The sequence below is a fragment of the Aspergillus luchuensis genome, chromosome 3, assembly GCF_016861625.1.
Source record: "Aspergillus luchuensis IFO 4308 DNA, chromosome 3, nearly complete sequence".
Lineage (NCBI taxonomy): Eukaryota > Fungi > Ascomycota > Eurotiomycetes > Eurotiales > Aspergillaceae > Aspergillus > Aspergillus luchuensis.
Window position 1 is genome coordinate 3,870,883 of NC_054851.1, and position 13,681 is coordinate 3,884,563.

Consider the following 13,681-nt stretch of genomic DNA (forward strand, 5'->3'; position numbering starts at 1 on the left):
ATTGATTTTGGGCATTGAGTGAAGGTTTGAGATGTCTAGATGGCCATTTGGCTTCTCTTGTATAGTTCAAGTGCTGTGATATCATGGTGGAGATTAGTGCCGGTAACGGGGAACTCAAATTCGACCCTCAGCATGGTGAGAACAGAAGAGGGAAAATAGGAATAGCCTGTATTTTCCACATCGTATTTGGATGGCTGCTCATCAGTAGATCAAGTGAGGATCAATAGCAGGAGGGGGAAGAGAAGAAGGTGGAAGATGAGCAGATCCCCGAGGGAAGCCGGGGCTCGTGCCTCCCGCCAGAAAGGGAAGGAACGAAGTGAGCCCATCGTCAGTAACATCTCCCATTTCCATCCCCCATCTTCCTTCCTTCCAGGCAACAAACTTCCCTCTTCTCCTCCTCCTCCTTCTCCCCGTCCTGCTCGCCCTCCTTTTCTGCTCTCTGTCAGCTTATATTCATTCCTTATTGTGCTCTCTTCCCCTTCGGGCCTGTTTCCACTCCCTACCAGTCGGGGAATGTTCCCCTCCCCTCTGTCTCTGCGTGCCTGAGCGATCGTCGCTTCTGCCTCCGCATCGTCCCTTGCACCTCCGCATTTCCTCTTCCACTGCATTTTCTTCCCCCCGCCCACTGCATGGCCCGAAAACCAAGCCACCAGAGGGTCACTTATGGTATGTCTATCGTCTGAAGTTGGTCTGCTGGGATTTACTGCCATCTACTCCCTGGTTACACTACGGCTGCGTTCCGCGCTTATCTGATCCTCCCACTTATGCGCCAAAGTGGACTCGAGACTGACATTCAATTTCTTCTCTCCCCTCTAGTCCTCCCTCTGCCTGATGCCCCTGGTGGGCATAGACTAGGCGTTAATGGTCTGACGGTCGATACGGACAATTCCATCCTGTGAGCTTTCCCCGTCCTCTTGCGCCAGTTGGTCCTCCGCAAACCCGGCTGTGATAAACTCCGCCCGTTCCCGAGTCAAAGCCACGCCAATTCTAACTCCACATTCTTGCAAAGGTATTCCGCTGGTCGCGATGGTGTTGTATGCTCCTGGGACCTCAACCGCCCCCTCTCCGGCGCATCGTCGTCGAAATCCGGTTCAACAACCTTCAGAAACCAAGTCCAAGCTCACAGCCATTGGATCAACGACATTGTCTTGACTAAGAACAACTCGGCGCTCGTTTCCGCATCGTCCGATACCACTGTGCGATTATGGCGACCACACTCGGAAAACACGGAGGTGCCGCATCCTATCGGCAAACATGCCGACTACGTCAAAGCCTTGGCAACCCCCGGTAATCACTCTTCGTGGGTTGCATCAGGCGGCCTGGATCACAAGCTGTATCTATGGGATCTGAATGGCGGCGGTGAGGTCCTTGGAATCGATGCGTGCGGGGAGGACCGGACGGCAAAGGGGTCGGTCTACGCACTAGGCGCTGTATCGTCTGTCCTGGCCAGTGGTGGTCCGGAAAGTGTGGTCAGAGTGTGGGATCCGAAATCCGGAAAGTTGATCACCAAGTTTGTGGGCCATACCGACAATATCCGAGATATCCTCATCAATCAAGATGGCGATACCATTATGACCGCGTCCTCCGACCAGACGGTTAAGGTTTGGTCGCTAACAGCAGGAAGATGCATGCACACCTTGACGATGCACAACGACAGTGTCTGGTCGCTTTATTCGAATCATCCTCAGCTGTCGGTGTTCTATTCGAGTGATCGATCCGGCTTGGTCGCCAAGACGGACACGAGGCACTCTGCGGATATCGAGCAAGGTGTCTGCGTTGCAGCGCTGCAAGAGCACGAGGGCGTTATCAACGTCGTAGCTGCTGGAGACTATATCTGGACAGCAACACCGAAGTCGAGCATCAATCGGTGGAGGGATATCGATACCACAGCCGAGATAGAAGCACCAGCTTCAGGGGAACGAAAATCCAGCGCTGAAAAGGATGCGGCTAAAGGAATGCCCAAGAAGATACCATACGAATCGGTACTCTTACTATCAAACACATCTACGTTCCCTAATTCGAGAGTTCCTCACGACGCGGCACCGGGCGGCGCATCACATGCACAGGGCCAGGCTTCCGGCTCAGACATGGAGGATGAGCTGGGATTGACTCTGCCCGTCCAGTCCTTGCCAGAGGAGACGATAGAAGGACAGCACGGCTTGATCAAACACTTCATGTTGAATGACCGCAAACGGACTTTGACCCAGGATTCTGCGGGTGAGGTTGTCTTATGGGATCTTCTCAAGGTATGCAATGTCTTGGTTGAGACCGAACAGATGCTGATGGCTACAGTGTAAACCTATTCAATCCTTTGGCAAGCGGCATATGGATGATGTGGCCTCTGAGATCAACACCACGGAGAGTATTGCTCACTGGTGCACGATTGACATCCGCACCGGAAGGTTGTCAGTGATTCTCGAGCCAGGACGCTGCTTTGACGCGGAGATATACGCCGACGAAACAGACATAGAAGATAGTTCGCAGTTCCGCGATGACCAGAGAAGTATGACCATAACTCCATAGATGCTGCGTGATCTCGTGCTAATGACGAGCAGTCAACCTAGGCAAATGGATATTGCGCTGGCTCTTTGCACCACTGGTCGATGAGCACGTTCGGCGCGATGCCCAGTATCGTGCCATGGCAGTTGCAAGAGCGGAGGAAATGGCGAAATTGACCACGACGAGCGCCTCTGCGCCGATGGATATACCGTCAGTAGATGGTTCAAGGCGGCCGTTAGGTTTGCAGACTCCTATAGATGCCTCGTTCTCAACCTTCCGGTCCGGATACGACACTCTTGGTAGCCCTACGACGCCCGGCTTCGGCATCGGCTACGCAACGAGCCCGGGGACGCTAGGGTCACCCGTGCTACCACCACATAGCTACAACAACAATAGCTACTTTGGGACATCTATCGGCGAGACTTCGGACTTCCTGTCATCACAACAAAACCCGGACCTGACTCGAACATCTTTCTCGGACCGGTCGAGCGATTACTTTTCCTCCTCGTCCAAGCCCCCGGGTCTGACTCCGCTAGACACAGAGAAGGCGCCAGCTACGCCCGGAGAGCCGACGCCAACTGCTCTGCCTCAATCACCGGTCGAGCCTGACAAAGAAGAACGAAAGAGGGGAGGATCTATATTTGGGAAGAAGTTTCGGATGGATTTTCCCAAGAGAATGGGCCGGTCCTCGTCGGAAGCCAAGCCCCAAATCCAAGAAGAGAAGATCGAAGAATCGGACAAGTCGTCTGTCAAGGAAGAGAAGGTGTTTGAAACCAATCTGGGTGGCTTCATCGAGCGAACCCGGCATGAGTACGAGGAATGGCTGTCTGCCAACCCAGGGCAGGAGTTGGTGTCCGCCTTTGCTCCTAGTCCTGACAACGAGACACCCGAACTTCAGATACCTCCTCGCACGGCCGTATTTATCCAAGAGGAATCTGGCGACACGGCAGTGGCTTCAGACTTGTACAGGGGTACTGTGGCAGGCATTAGTCAGGAGATTGACAAGTTGGAGAAGTCCATCCCGTTATGGCTTGCGGACTTGCTGCTCAAGGTATGTATACCCCCTTTAACTATGGTATCCAGCTAAAATCGGTAGAATCAAATGCCATTGAAAGAGCCAGTGAAGATTGCATTCACGCTGAAACCTTACGACGATCTTCTGCCGCCTGTGGTCAAGCCAGAGTATGTACAGTGTACCCGTGGAAGAGTTGTGACTAACCAGGACAGGCCGGCTACGAGCGCAAACGCGAACAACAATCGACTGAACGCCAATCGCATGCTTCGAGCTAAGAAGATCCTTGCGTACGTTGCAGAACGGATCGACCCGCCTAACCCTGATGAGCCAGAAGAGGATGCGATGAAGCCGGAAGAATATCTGGAGCTGTATTGCCAGAAGATGGTATGTAGCTTTCGTGTCTATGTACAAGTGGGAATGCTAACCAAAACAGCTGATCCCGCCAAACATGACTCTTGCAACAATTCGGGCACACATCTGGCGCTCGTCTGGGGATATGCTACTGTATTACAAAGCGAACGGAAAGAAGGAGATCAAGACCACTCCCGACGGAGAGAGCAACCACCTTGAGGGTGGCTCTCATCGATTCCTTGATCCCGCAAGCGCCGGCGGAGAAGCTGGAAGCGTGCCCCCAGGGAGCATCCACTCGCTGACAGCCTCAGGGTCGGGTGCTGCCTCGATCAGCAATACCTGATGCGTGTGGTATTAATTCTATGTGTATATTGGTGTTGGCATACCGAGTGTATGGCTGTACATAAGCAATAACCAGTTAGCGTAAATCAACCAGTTCTACGGATATGTTGAATGAATGCATGCACATCAGACTATACTAAGAGGTGGGCGTGACATCTGCATTAATCGATGATCTTCATGCATGACCACGGGTTCCGAGACTATTTTGGTTATCTGCAGTGTTGACGGAGCTCTCACGTGCGTGTCACAGGTCTAGACACTATTTATTCAATGGGGGAGGAGGTTCGAGAGAAGAATGGAAAACAAATTATAGTACTATCATTTCCTTTTATCTTCAAGATCATTGATTGGTAAATCTACAGGAGACTTCCAATGTAACAGGATTATCATGCAATCTCTAACCCCACTGTAAAATATATAAAGGCACCATCACATCCTGATATGGCTACCAACAATAACAGTGTACTATCTCCCCCTCATCCCCGCTTCTCTTCACAACTCACCCACATACCAACTTAACTACTAGCAACATCATGTCCAAATCATCATCTCGATTCACCCCCTCCTTTCGCCTCCACAAACAACGAACATTTAATAGTACCTCCCCTTCAACCCAACCCACCCCAGAAACGATATCCGATCCCGATCCCCAACCCCAACCGCAGACCCAGACCCAAATCATGAACCCCGACATCAACCTCACCATCGACACCATCCACGCCCCCTCCACCACCCCGCCCAAACCAACCAGCATCACAATCTTCCTCGCCGGCAGCACTCCCCCTTCACCCACAACCACCAGCAAAGACTCATCCAATCCAATCCGCATCTCCTTCTCCTCCTCTTCCTCCCGACGAGACCACCAACAACAACCACCCCCAACATGGCGCGATACCTTCTCCACCCACCTAGCCCACTACTTCCTCCCAAAGCCACAACTACAACCACACAACACCAACACCAATACTACCCCCCAAACCCTCCACCTAACAATCCTCAATCCCTTCCGTCCAGACTGGGACAGCTCGTGGCGCGAAGACCCCTCTTTCCCGCCATTCAAGGAACAGGTCTCGTGGGAGATGGAGCAGCGGGAACGGGCTGATATCGTGCTGTTTCACTTTGATCCTGCGAGTATGGCGCCGATCAGTTTGTTGGAGTTGGGGCTTTGTATGCGGGAGCCTGGCAAGGTGGTGGTTGTTTGTCCCAGGGGGTATTGGAAGAGTGGGAATGTGAGGTTGGTTTGTGATAGGTTTGGGGTGCAGGTGGTGGAGGGGTTGGAGGAGGGGGTGGGGGTTGTGGGGGAGTTGGTTGAGAGAATTAGGGTTGGGAAGGAGAGGGAGAGGGAGGGTTGTTGATTGCTGGTTGTTGGATGGTGATGGAGGGAGTTTGGGTAAGAATTCGTGAATTGGTTGTTTATGCTTTAGGGGCGTTGTTTGGGTATTGACGACTAGAATAGATCATGATGATTAAGTCTGATTTTGGTGAACGGATTTGCTGTGTCATAGCCCGATATATCATACAAGTCTTTATAATCTGGGAGTAGTTTATGTAGCTGAGCGAGGCAATAGTAAGTATAATGCCTCTGTAGCAGACAAGCAGACCATGGCTAGAAAGCGGCAACACGATTAGCATTAAGTAGGGGATAAAATGCTGTTTAGTTCAAACTTTCGATTTCATTCTCCATGCACTGGAGCCTGAATGGTGATATGTCGAACACTGATAATAAAAGATGCTGGAGATACCGAAAACCACATCAAGATCTTTCTGCATTTTATAAGGGCAGTATTTGCTTCAAGATATCCCATTTTCTCTACTCAACAGAATGGTCATATAACAAACACTCTCTGTTGTAGATGATGAAATGAACATCACCATAGATATATATAGCCCATTGTACAGCACAATTCAACGGAAGAAGAAAACCATTGGAGTAGGGTAAGGGGCGAGCAACACGCTGGTAATGGGAATGGAATGTACATATGCTGCTCGCTTCTGACTGCGCACGCAGCCCTCAATATATCCTGTGTGATGGCTACCAAGAAGCAGCGGATCTGTGTAAAGTCTAGTTTAAGAGGTCTGCTTCGCATCAAGCGTCTTGATGGTCTGTATCGGATTTATACTTCTCGAAAAGATTCACGAGAGGTGGAATTGATAGAAACCCGCCAAGCCAGGAGGAATTAGAGGCCCCTCATGAGTATGGCTCCCTTGACGGGAAAGGCGTTTTAACCGAGCCGCTGGAGTAGTATCCTCAATCTGGTACCAGTGAGGCTTTTCTTTGTCTTGCATAGACCGATCTGAGCATGTTTGCACAGGAAAAGGCAGATGCTATTATCTGTAACAGGCATGAGGCATGGTTAAATCACGAGTTATCTTCCAGTTTGAGGATTCGTAATCTCCTGGGAAAGCCCTGTATTACTCATCTCACATGGATGTTCTTGAAAGCGTGGATAAGTGGTATCGATCTGCATTATCCTATTGTAGCCAGCGCAAGTGCGCCGTTTGGTGTCTGACTGTGGCAATTGAAGCGACCCTCGCGTATTCCACTTTCCCTAATCCTAGTCCAAGAAGACTACTACTACCTAATCTTCCCTCTCAGGTCTAATCTTCTCTCTGTCAATCCAGCCAGATATCAACACCTCATGTATGATAATCGCATAGCTGAGGGTTCAGCAAGGTCCGAAATAGTCTCTATGTCGATGTGAACAGCCGCATTTTATCCCCTACGTGATGTTCTAAGCGGTAGATGTAACTGTGAGAGGATATGGTGACAGTACTGATGGAGGTGGTAGTGGTAGTAGTGATGGTTGATAGCAGTGTTGACAACCCAAGAGACACCATGACCTGGTAGATGGTAATTTTCTCTTGGTCTTCTTGGTAGTATTCTCTTCAATCATGATAGAAGCAGTTGTGCTAACGGTTTATATGGCAGCAATAGTAGTCGTGGCAGTCACCGGTGCACGAGCACGGAGCGTCTGCCGGTACAGACTTAGCGCTCGAAAATGCTTTATATAGGTCCACGTCTCAGTCAAACGTGCAGAGTGTTGCAGGATCACCACATCCTCGTTATCTACTCCTGATTTTGAGAAAACGGGGACGCCCACGGAATCCTGCGACACGGATGATAGAGCAATGTTAATCCATCCTATGATTCAACTAGGAAGATAATGCACGATGAACCTCCTGGAGAGTACAGGGATCCTCAGATGAGGCCGGAATCATACAAAACTCGCCCAGGACGGGGTATATCTTTGAGCTGCGCGTTGTCTCTACTGGCTTGTCGGAATCACTGTAGCAAGACAATGGCTTTCTGGCCTATTTTTCTATTACCAAGACTCAGGAATTCTGTTTAGGCAGTCAGTCTTCAGTGTGTGGATGATTTTGAAGCAGCCATGAGGTAATATATATCTGTTTCCTTAGAGACTATAATTTCTCGTCCTTTCTGAATGAACCCCTTGTGTTCGATGGTGTCATGTCTTCATGTTCAGGGGAGAAGACATCACTTTCAGCATCATACCAACGATTAACCGATATATCCATGCCCGTTTACTTGGAGCGGCACTGGAGCGTGTTTCCTTGTATGCTGCTCGACGGCCACGCCGCATGTTGTTTCAGCAAAGGAACATATCTTGTGATATATATAATTCTTTCCGACCAGACCTTCGGAGAACCCCACATGAAGACATGGAATCTCTATGTATTCAGCAGCATAGAAAGCAGTGCGCGAGACAGGGAGTGCCGTAGGAGGAAGATCACTCGAAATATACATGGCTAATGCAGAGACACATCATCGTAGTCGGCCATTGTATAAGAGCCCGAGTGTGCTGCAAGATTATGACGGTTGCCGAGAGAAGGCCTTTTCATGGCTCAGTATATAATGGAAGACGTCGCTGGTTAAGAACGGACCGCATCCATTGTCTCTGGAATTCAAGGGACGAGCACCCACATGTCGTAGTGTAGACACTGTTAATCCCTAGATTGACCATATCCCCGGTACTATAGTTGTCAAAGAATTCGTGATTGGTGAGTATGTATCCTCACATCTGTGACATTGGAGACGTAGAAGCGATAGTATATGGACTGATCATATCTGATGACTGATAGTGCATGTGGAAGAGGCACTGTTGGTCAGATCTTTTTGATCATAAAGGAGGAACGCTAGTCATGCGTGGTGGCTGCAATATCCGCACATGGTTTTGGTCTTGGGGCTTTCATCTTCATACTCTCTGCGAAAGCTGTTGCCATTGGGGGTAGAGATTGACTATTTTGTCCCACAGAACTTCTACCTCTACATGACTCCCCATGTTGTTGGTTTCATGAGCGCCAAAAGACCCCGGGGCGCTCTCCATCCCAAGGTCTTAGGCTATATATATTGGCTTGTCCGAAGACAGTGCTGAAGAGGATGATAGCTGGGGGAAACGGCAGTCCATTTTATAAGGTGGTTGCTCGTTGAAAGGCTTCGAGATTGTGTAGGGAGCTTCCGATAATATGGAGGAGAGATAAACGATAATATGGAGGAGAGATAAAAAGGCAGACATAGCGGGATTCTCCGGAATTGCATCTAGAAACATGCAGAATGGAATTCTCCGTTGTGGTTAGGATTTTGTGGAAGTCTGTAAGCATAGGGCTTAACACATAGTGTACGAGGTGTCTGTATCCGTCTGAAATGATCTTCGTGCGTCTATTAGGCTCTCTGAATTACCAAGTTCATCCCATCAAGTCTGCGTTCAAGATTTTGAGACACTACAGCCAATGTTCAGGACCTTTAGTAGTGGCCCGAGCTGAGCCCAACCAGACCTATGAGCTTTTGGTATTTCAAGAGGAAGTGTGGTACAATAATCCCTCTTTATCATCACTTGAGGCCAGTCTTCCAATATCGTTCCATCATCTGCCTAGCAGTCAATGGCTTGATCTCCGGGAACATCTCGTTCAAACTCCCCTCCCTAGTAATCCGCGCCCGACCTGTAACCATCCAAGTCTCAACGATGGCTAAGAACCACTGAAGTCTGTCTTTAGGGAACTTGTTGTATGATTTAACATGACCTGGTAGCTCCGTGATTTGTGAGGTCTTGAGCTTATCGATATCATCATGGACAACGTCAAATTCCACCCCCTTTACCTCCTCGGCTAGCTTCAACAACTCATTGAATGTCATTTCGTCACCGGCAATGCGAAATTCCCGCGGCCACTCTTCGAGGTCCAAGGCAGCAACAATAAAGCGTGCAATATCAAAAGTGTACGTAAAAGTGACTGGCATATTGCCATCCCCTGGAATGGCTGCCATATTGTTCTCCACATCAAGCACCAGCATACTGTGGGGATGGTACGACTTCAGTGTTGGCGGTGCGATGTATTCCAGAAACGTGCCATTATAGACAGGAGCCCATTCGAGGTTACTATTCTCGAGGGCCTTGAAAGAGGCAAAGTAGTGTTCGAGAGGCGGAAGAACAGAGACGTCACTGCGCAAGTTAGAATTTATCAGGGTATGAACAGAAAGTTCGAACCTCACTCTTCTGGGTAAGGAATTGCGAAAGAGCTAGGAATGAATCTCTTTGTTACTGGTGACGTTTCAGCAGCTTTGATGAGATTTAGTTGCGACTCTGCGAGAGAGGTTGCGTTGATGCCAAAGGCGCTGATGACCGTGTGAATGTTGTGTTCTTCTAGGAATAACTTGAGTAACTTGATATCTTCATAATTGACTTGGAATGTCGGGGCAGGTAGATAGTCATTTTTTGTGGGTTCCTAGGAAGTATAAGATATTTTGCACTACACGGCTATATTAAGATAAGCCGACTTACTCTTCGTGTCAGGGCGAACGGCCGATGGCGGGTCTGGGAAGCCATCACCTCCAGGAGGGTACGCCCAATAGCGCCAGTCGCGCCCGCAATGGCAACATTGACCATTTTGAGACGAATACGCCAACATTCAGATGTCAGACTATTATGACTGTGATCTGTTCAGTGAGGTTGAAGGGTACAGAGCTCTTTAATATACTTGTGTTTGGTGAAACAATGACGGAGTTAACAACCGGAGATAGGGCTGAGATGACAGTTGGACCAGCTTGGCCGACTAGTCGCAAAATTGTCGGCCCACATCATTCCATAAATTGCAGGACCAAATGCTTCCCTCTAGTCTATTCGATCAAAGGACTTAGAGTGTGAAGCAGTATGATTTTGAAATCGGGTAGAGGATGTTCGTGGACATATGCATCACGTGATCCAAAGCAAGGAATGCCACACACGTGACATGGAAATATCTTGCGCTTTACTTGTTTGGGCGCCGTGTCCTTGTATCAGCCACTTTGTGACCTTCTTGCGGGCATCGTCCCTGATTCATGGCCTAATGTGATGCTTCTCTTATCAAGTAATCGCAGCATCTTTCTAATGCCACTGCTGACATTTTTATCAACATGGAAAATCATAAACAAGCACAACCGTATGAACTCTTAGTTGACCTATTCCTGTCAGAAGAGAGTTTGGACGTCACAACCACCCGCGACTCCTCCATCATCAACATTAAGGAGGTAGTGAGACAAAGTCCCAGGCTAAAGCGATTTGCTGGGCATGCAGATGAGTTTGTTAAGCCTGTATTTATCGACAAGGGCCAGCAAGGGTTTGTTTTCCGGTTTGAACACAACAAGCAAGATCTCTGCTTGAAGTTGGTAGGTTCCCTATTCATATGGAACATACCCAAAATAAGAATCATTATCCTGACCAACTATACGTACAGTTCTATGACTACCAAGCACCTTACACTGTCCAAGAAAGAGCTTTGGCCTTCATCTGCCCGTTTGCATGTGAAGCACGTGCCTTTGCGCGTCTATGCGATTTGCACGAAAATGGTCACTGGGCAGTGCAGTGCCATGGATGGATGTATTTGGCTGATTCCCAACTCCAGCAGCTTCGAAGAGTAAGTGGAAGAGAAAGGCATGACCCAAGCTGGAATAACGCCCGCTGGGCGATTGTCAAAGACTTCATTCCCGAGGAGCCACTAAGCCGACAAGATGAAGGGTTTCAGCAAATCATTTCCAATTTTGTCATTCCGAGGCGCGGTCATATTATGCCCCAGGATGTCAAAAAAGAAAATTATAGAGGTACATTAATCGTAGATTTGGGGTCTACTTTCACATTTCCGTTTTATCGGTCCTATGCAAGCCTGTACGAATTCAATGCCATCTACAGGAGCATAGATGAATATGGGTTGCCTTATTGGGATTAAGCTTGTCAACTTCCTTAAAAACGGCACAAAGACATAGAATAAATCGATGCTACATTTAATAACATGCAATGAGTACCATTACTAGCGTACGCAATAAAGCGAGGACATGGAATTCCCAGAAAAATGGAATTGTAAGCAGTCCCATAAAAGCCCCACCAGCTTTGTTTTTCGAGCATGAATAATAATAAAGCGACAATAGACGCCATAATTTCCCTGTAAACCTCGATAAATACTAGAAGCTATGAAGATAGCGCCGACAACACTACAAGCCCATTCACCTAACTGAACAAGACTTCAATTTCCCAATTACTACCTCTCTCCTTCCATTTTTCCCATTAATCCTCAATTGACAAGAGGTAAATTATCTTCTTTCCGCCTATCCATTGTAGCTGGAGTTTGGCATCTCCCAGGACCCAGTAGATGAGCTGGACTTGGGAATGGGTTCGGGCTCGGGCACGAGCTCAGGTTCAATCTCTTGAGGAGGACATTCATCAGTTGGGATAGGTGATCCGAAATCCTTACCCGGGGTAGAAGATTCCCAGTTAAGGGATGATGTCTCTTGCTTCTTCTTTTTCTTCTTTTTTATGGAAGAGGCCGACGGCCATACACTTCCCCAACCATCCTCAGATGTGGGTCCTGAAGCATGAGGTTTACACTCCGGAAGAGGGAGTTCGAAATCTTTCCTGGGGATGAGATGTCCCATTTTGATCAAAGCTTTCTCCCGTTTCTTCCTCTCTTTGTATCCGAGTTCGTCCCAGTCCGAATAGAGAGGGTGAAAGGGTATTCCAGGAGCTATAAATTCAGGCTCAGGAGTGGGCTCTGCTTGCTCTGGCTCCGGTTCTGGAGTTGAAGGTTTTCTTGGCTCATCTTCAATGGGTTCGAATATTGGCTCATGATCACATGCTTGGTCACACGGAAGCTCAAGATCAGGCTCAGGCTCAAGCTCAGGCTCAGGCTCAGGCTCAGGCTTGGGCACAGGCTCATACGCAGGCGTAGGCTCATACGCAGGCTCAGGCTCAAAAGCAGGCTCAGGCTCACAGTCAGACTCAAGTATAGGATCAGGCACAGGCTCATGACCTCCCCTTGGATTGCCCAAGATCTTCATCCTGTCTTGCTCCCTTTCGTAGAGTGCCAAGACCTCATCAACAACGAAATTATCGAAGCTTCCACTATTTCCAATTCCATAGTCCCTGATAATTTGACGCAACTTTCCATCCGTGTTTTTGAATGCCACATCCAACTGGTCTCGAACAAAATCCTCAAGCCACGTGTGTCCAGAATGTTCATCGAGAAGGCTGCCGTACACACATTGTATGGTACGTAGAATATCGTCTATTGACAATCTCTCGGTAAATCGGGCCATAAAGTGCTGCGCCATGCTTAGTAGCCCCGGGATCTCGTACTTAACGGCAGCCTGATATACGTAGACTGCGCGCTCGAACTCCTCTTTATCGCGAGTGTTGATTATTGAAGGAATGTCATCTGCTGACTCGACATAAAATGGGGTTGTAAGTGTCTCATACTGTCCAGTGTACAGGTAATGGACAAAGGTATGGGCACTTTGCGGGTCAATGTACAGCTCGCGATGATAGCATTCGTTGTGGGGATAACCTGGGTGCATATAATCGGGATCACATAGCAAACTATCGAAGGGTTTAAGGTAATGCTGTGGAATCTTGTAGAAGCTGCCGCAAACCCTAAGAGTAATAATTGGAGTCGTATAGGGACTATGATTCATCATAAGCAATCACCAGAAAGCATTCGATATGTGCAGAGAGCGAATAATGGGGAGAAGGATAAAGGGATTGCCCTTACCACTCAGCAACCTGCGCATATTCTTCGAGCTCCGGGATAACTATGTCCACCGGTTGCTCGGCCATGTCATCCTCAGTTGCGGGCGGTATAGGCTCCTCCGCCATGACTGTGGTAGATCTTGCCTTTTTCTCTAACATCTTTCTTTTATTCACGGTAACACTTGTGTCGGGAGTGTGCTGACCCCCAATGGTGGTGGTGTCTGAAAGTCTGGGAGGACGCCTTCATATCTGGGATCCAACGCGGTAATAAACAGCCCCGGGATTTGGGTGCCACCGCGGGGATGAATCTAGCCTCTAGACGCAACTGACACGTCATACTCCATCGATGCATGCAAGGCTACGATGCTTGAGACATGTTGGTGTGTGTTGGCATGCAAAATAGTTGCGGGGTTCTATAGTGCTGGAACGAGGCAGCCTGTAAGAGCGGCAGCATGGAATACATCTT

The 13,681-nt window shown here is 48.7% G+C and overlaps 4 protein-coding genes across 4 annotated transcripts; 2 read left to right on the top strand and 2 right to left on the bottom strand.

Annotated features, from left to right (window-relative positions):
- Positions 1-629: 629 nt before the first annotated feature.
- On the top strand, positions 630-3,586 carry AKAW2_31297S (WD repeat protein; the record flags this gene model as incomplete). Its single annotated transcript, XM_041687907.1, has 5 exons — positions 630-666; positions 817-895; positions 1,010-2,246; positions 2,293-2,503; positions 2,556-3,586. The coding sequence occupies 5 exons, from the start codon at positions 630-632 to the stop codon at positions 3,584-3,586; spliced, it is 2,595 nt and encodes an 864-aa protein (XP_041541744.1).
- A 5,470-nt stretch (positions 3,587-9,056) lies between these two features.
- On the bottom strand, positions 9,057-10,107 carry AKAW2_31298A (uncharacterized protein; the record flags this gene model as incomplete). Its single annotated transcript, XM_041687908.1, has 3 exons — positions 9,057-9,663; positions 9,714-9,946; positions 10,003-10,107. The coding sequence occupies 3 exons, from the start codon at positions 10,105-10,107 to the stop codon at positions 9,057-9,059; spliced, it is 945 nt and encodes a 314-aa protein (XP_041541745.1).
- Positions 10,108-10,613: 506 nt separating this feature from the next.
- Positions 10,614-11,422, top strand: AKAW2_31299S (uncharacterized protein; the record flags this gene model as incomplete). The annotated part of the gene is made up of 2 exons (XM_041687909.1): positions 10,614-10,865; positions 10,934-11,422. 2 exons carry the CDS (start codon positions 10,614-10,616, stop codon positions 11,420-11,422), a joined length of 741 nt encoding a protein of 246 aa, XP_041541746.1.
- A 376-nt stretch (positions 11,423-11,798) lies between these two features.
- AKAW2_31300A (uncharacterized protein) lies at positions 11,799-13,374 on the bottom strand (the record flags this gene model as incomplete). Its single annotated transcript, XM_041687910.1, has 2 exons — positions 11,799-13,149; positions 13,238-13,374. The coding sequence occupies 2 exons, from the start codon at positions 13,372-13,374 to the stop codon at positions 11,799-11,801; spliced, it is 1,488 nt and encodes a 495-aa protein (XP_041541747.1).
- Positions 13,375-13,681: the final 307 nt, after the last annotated feature.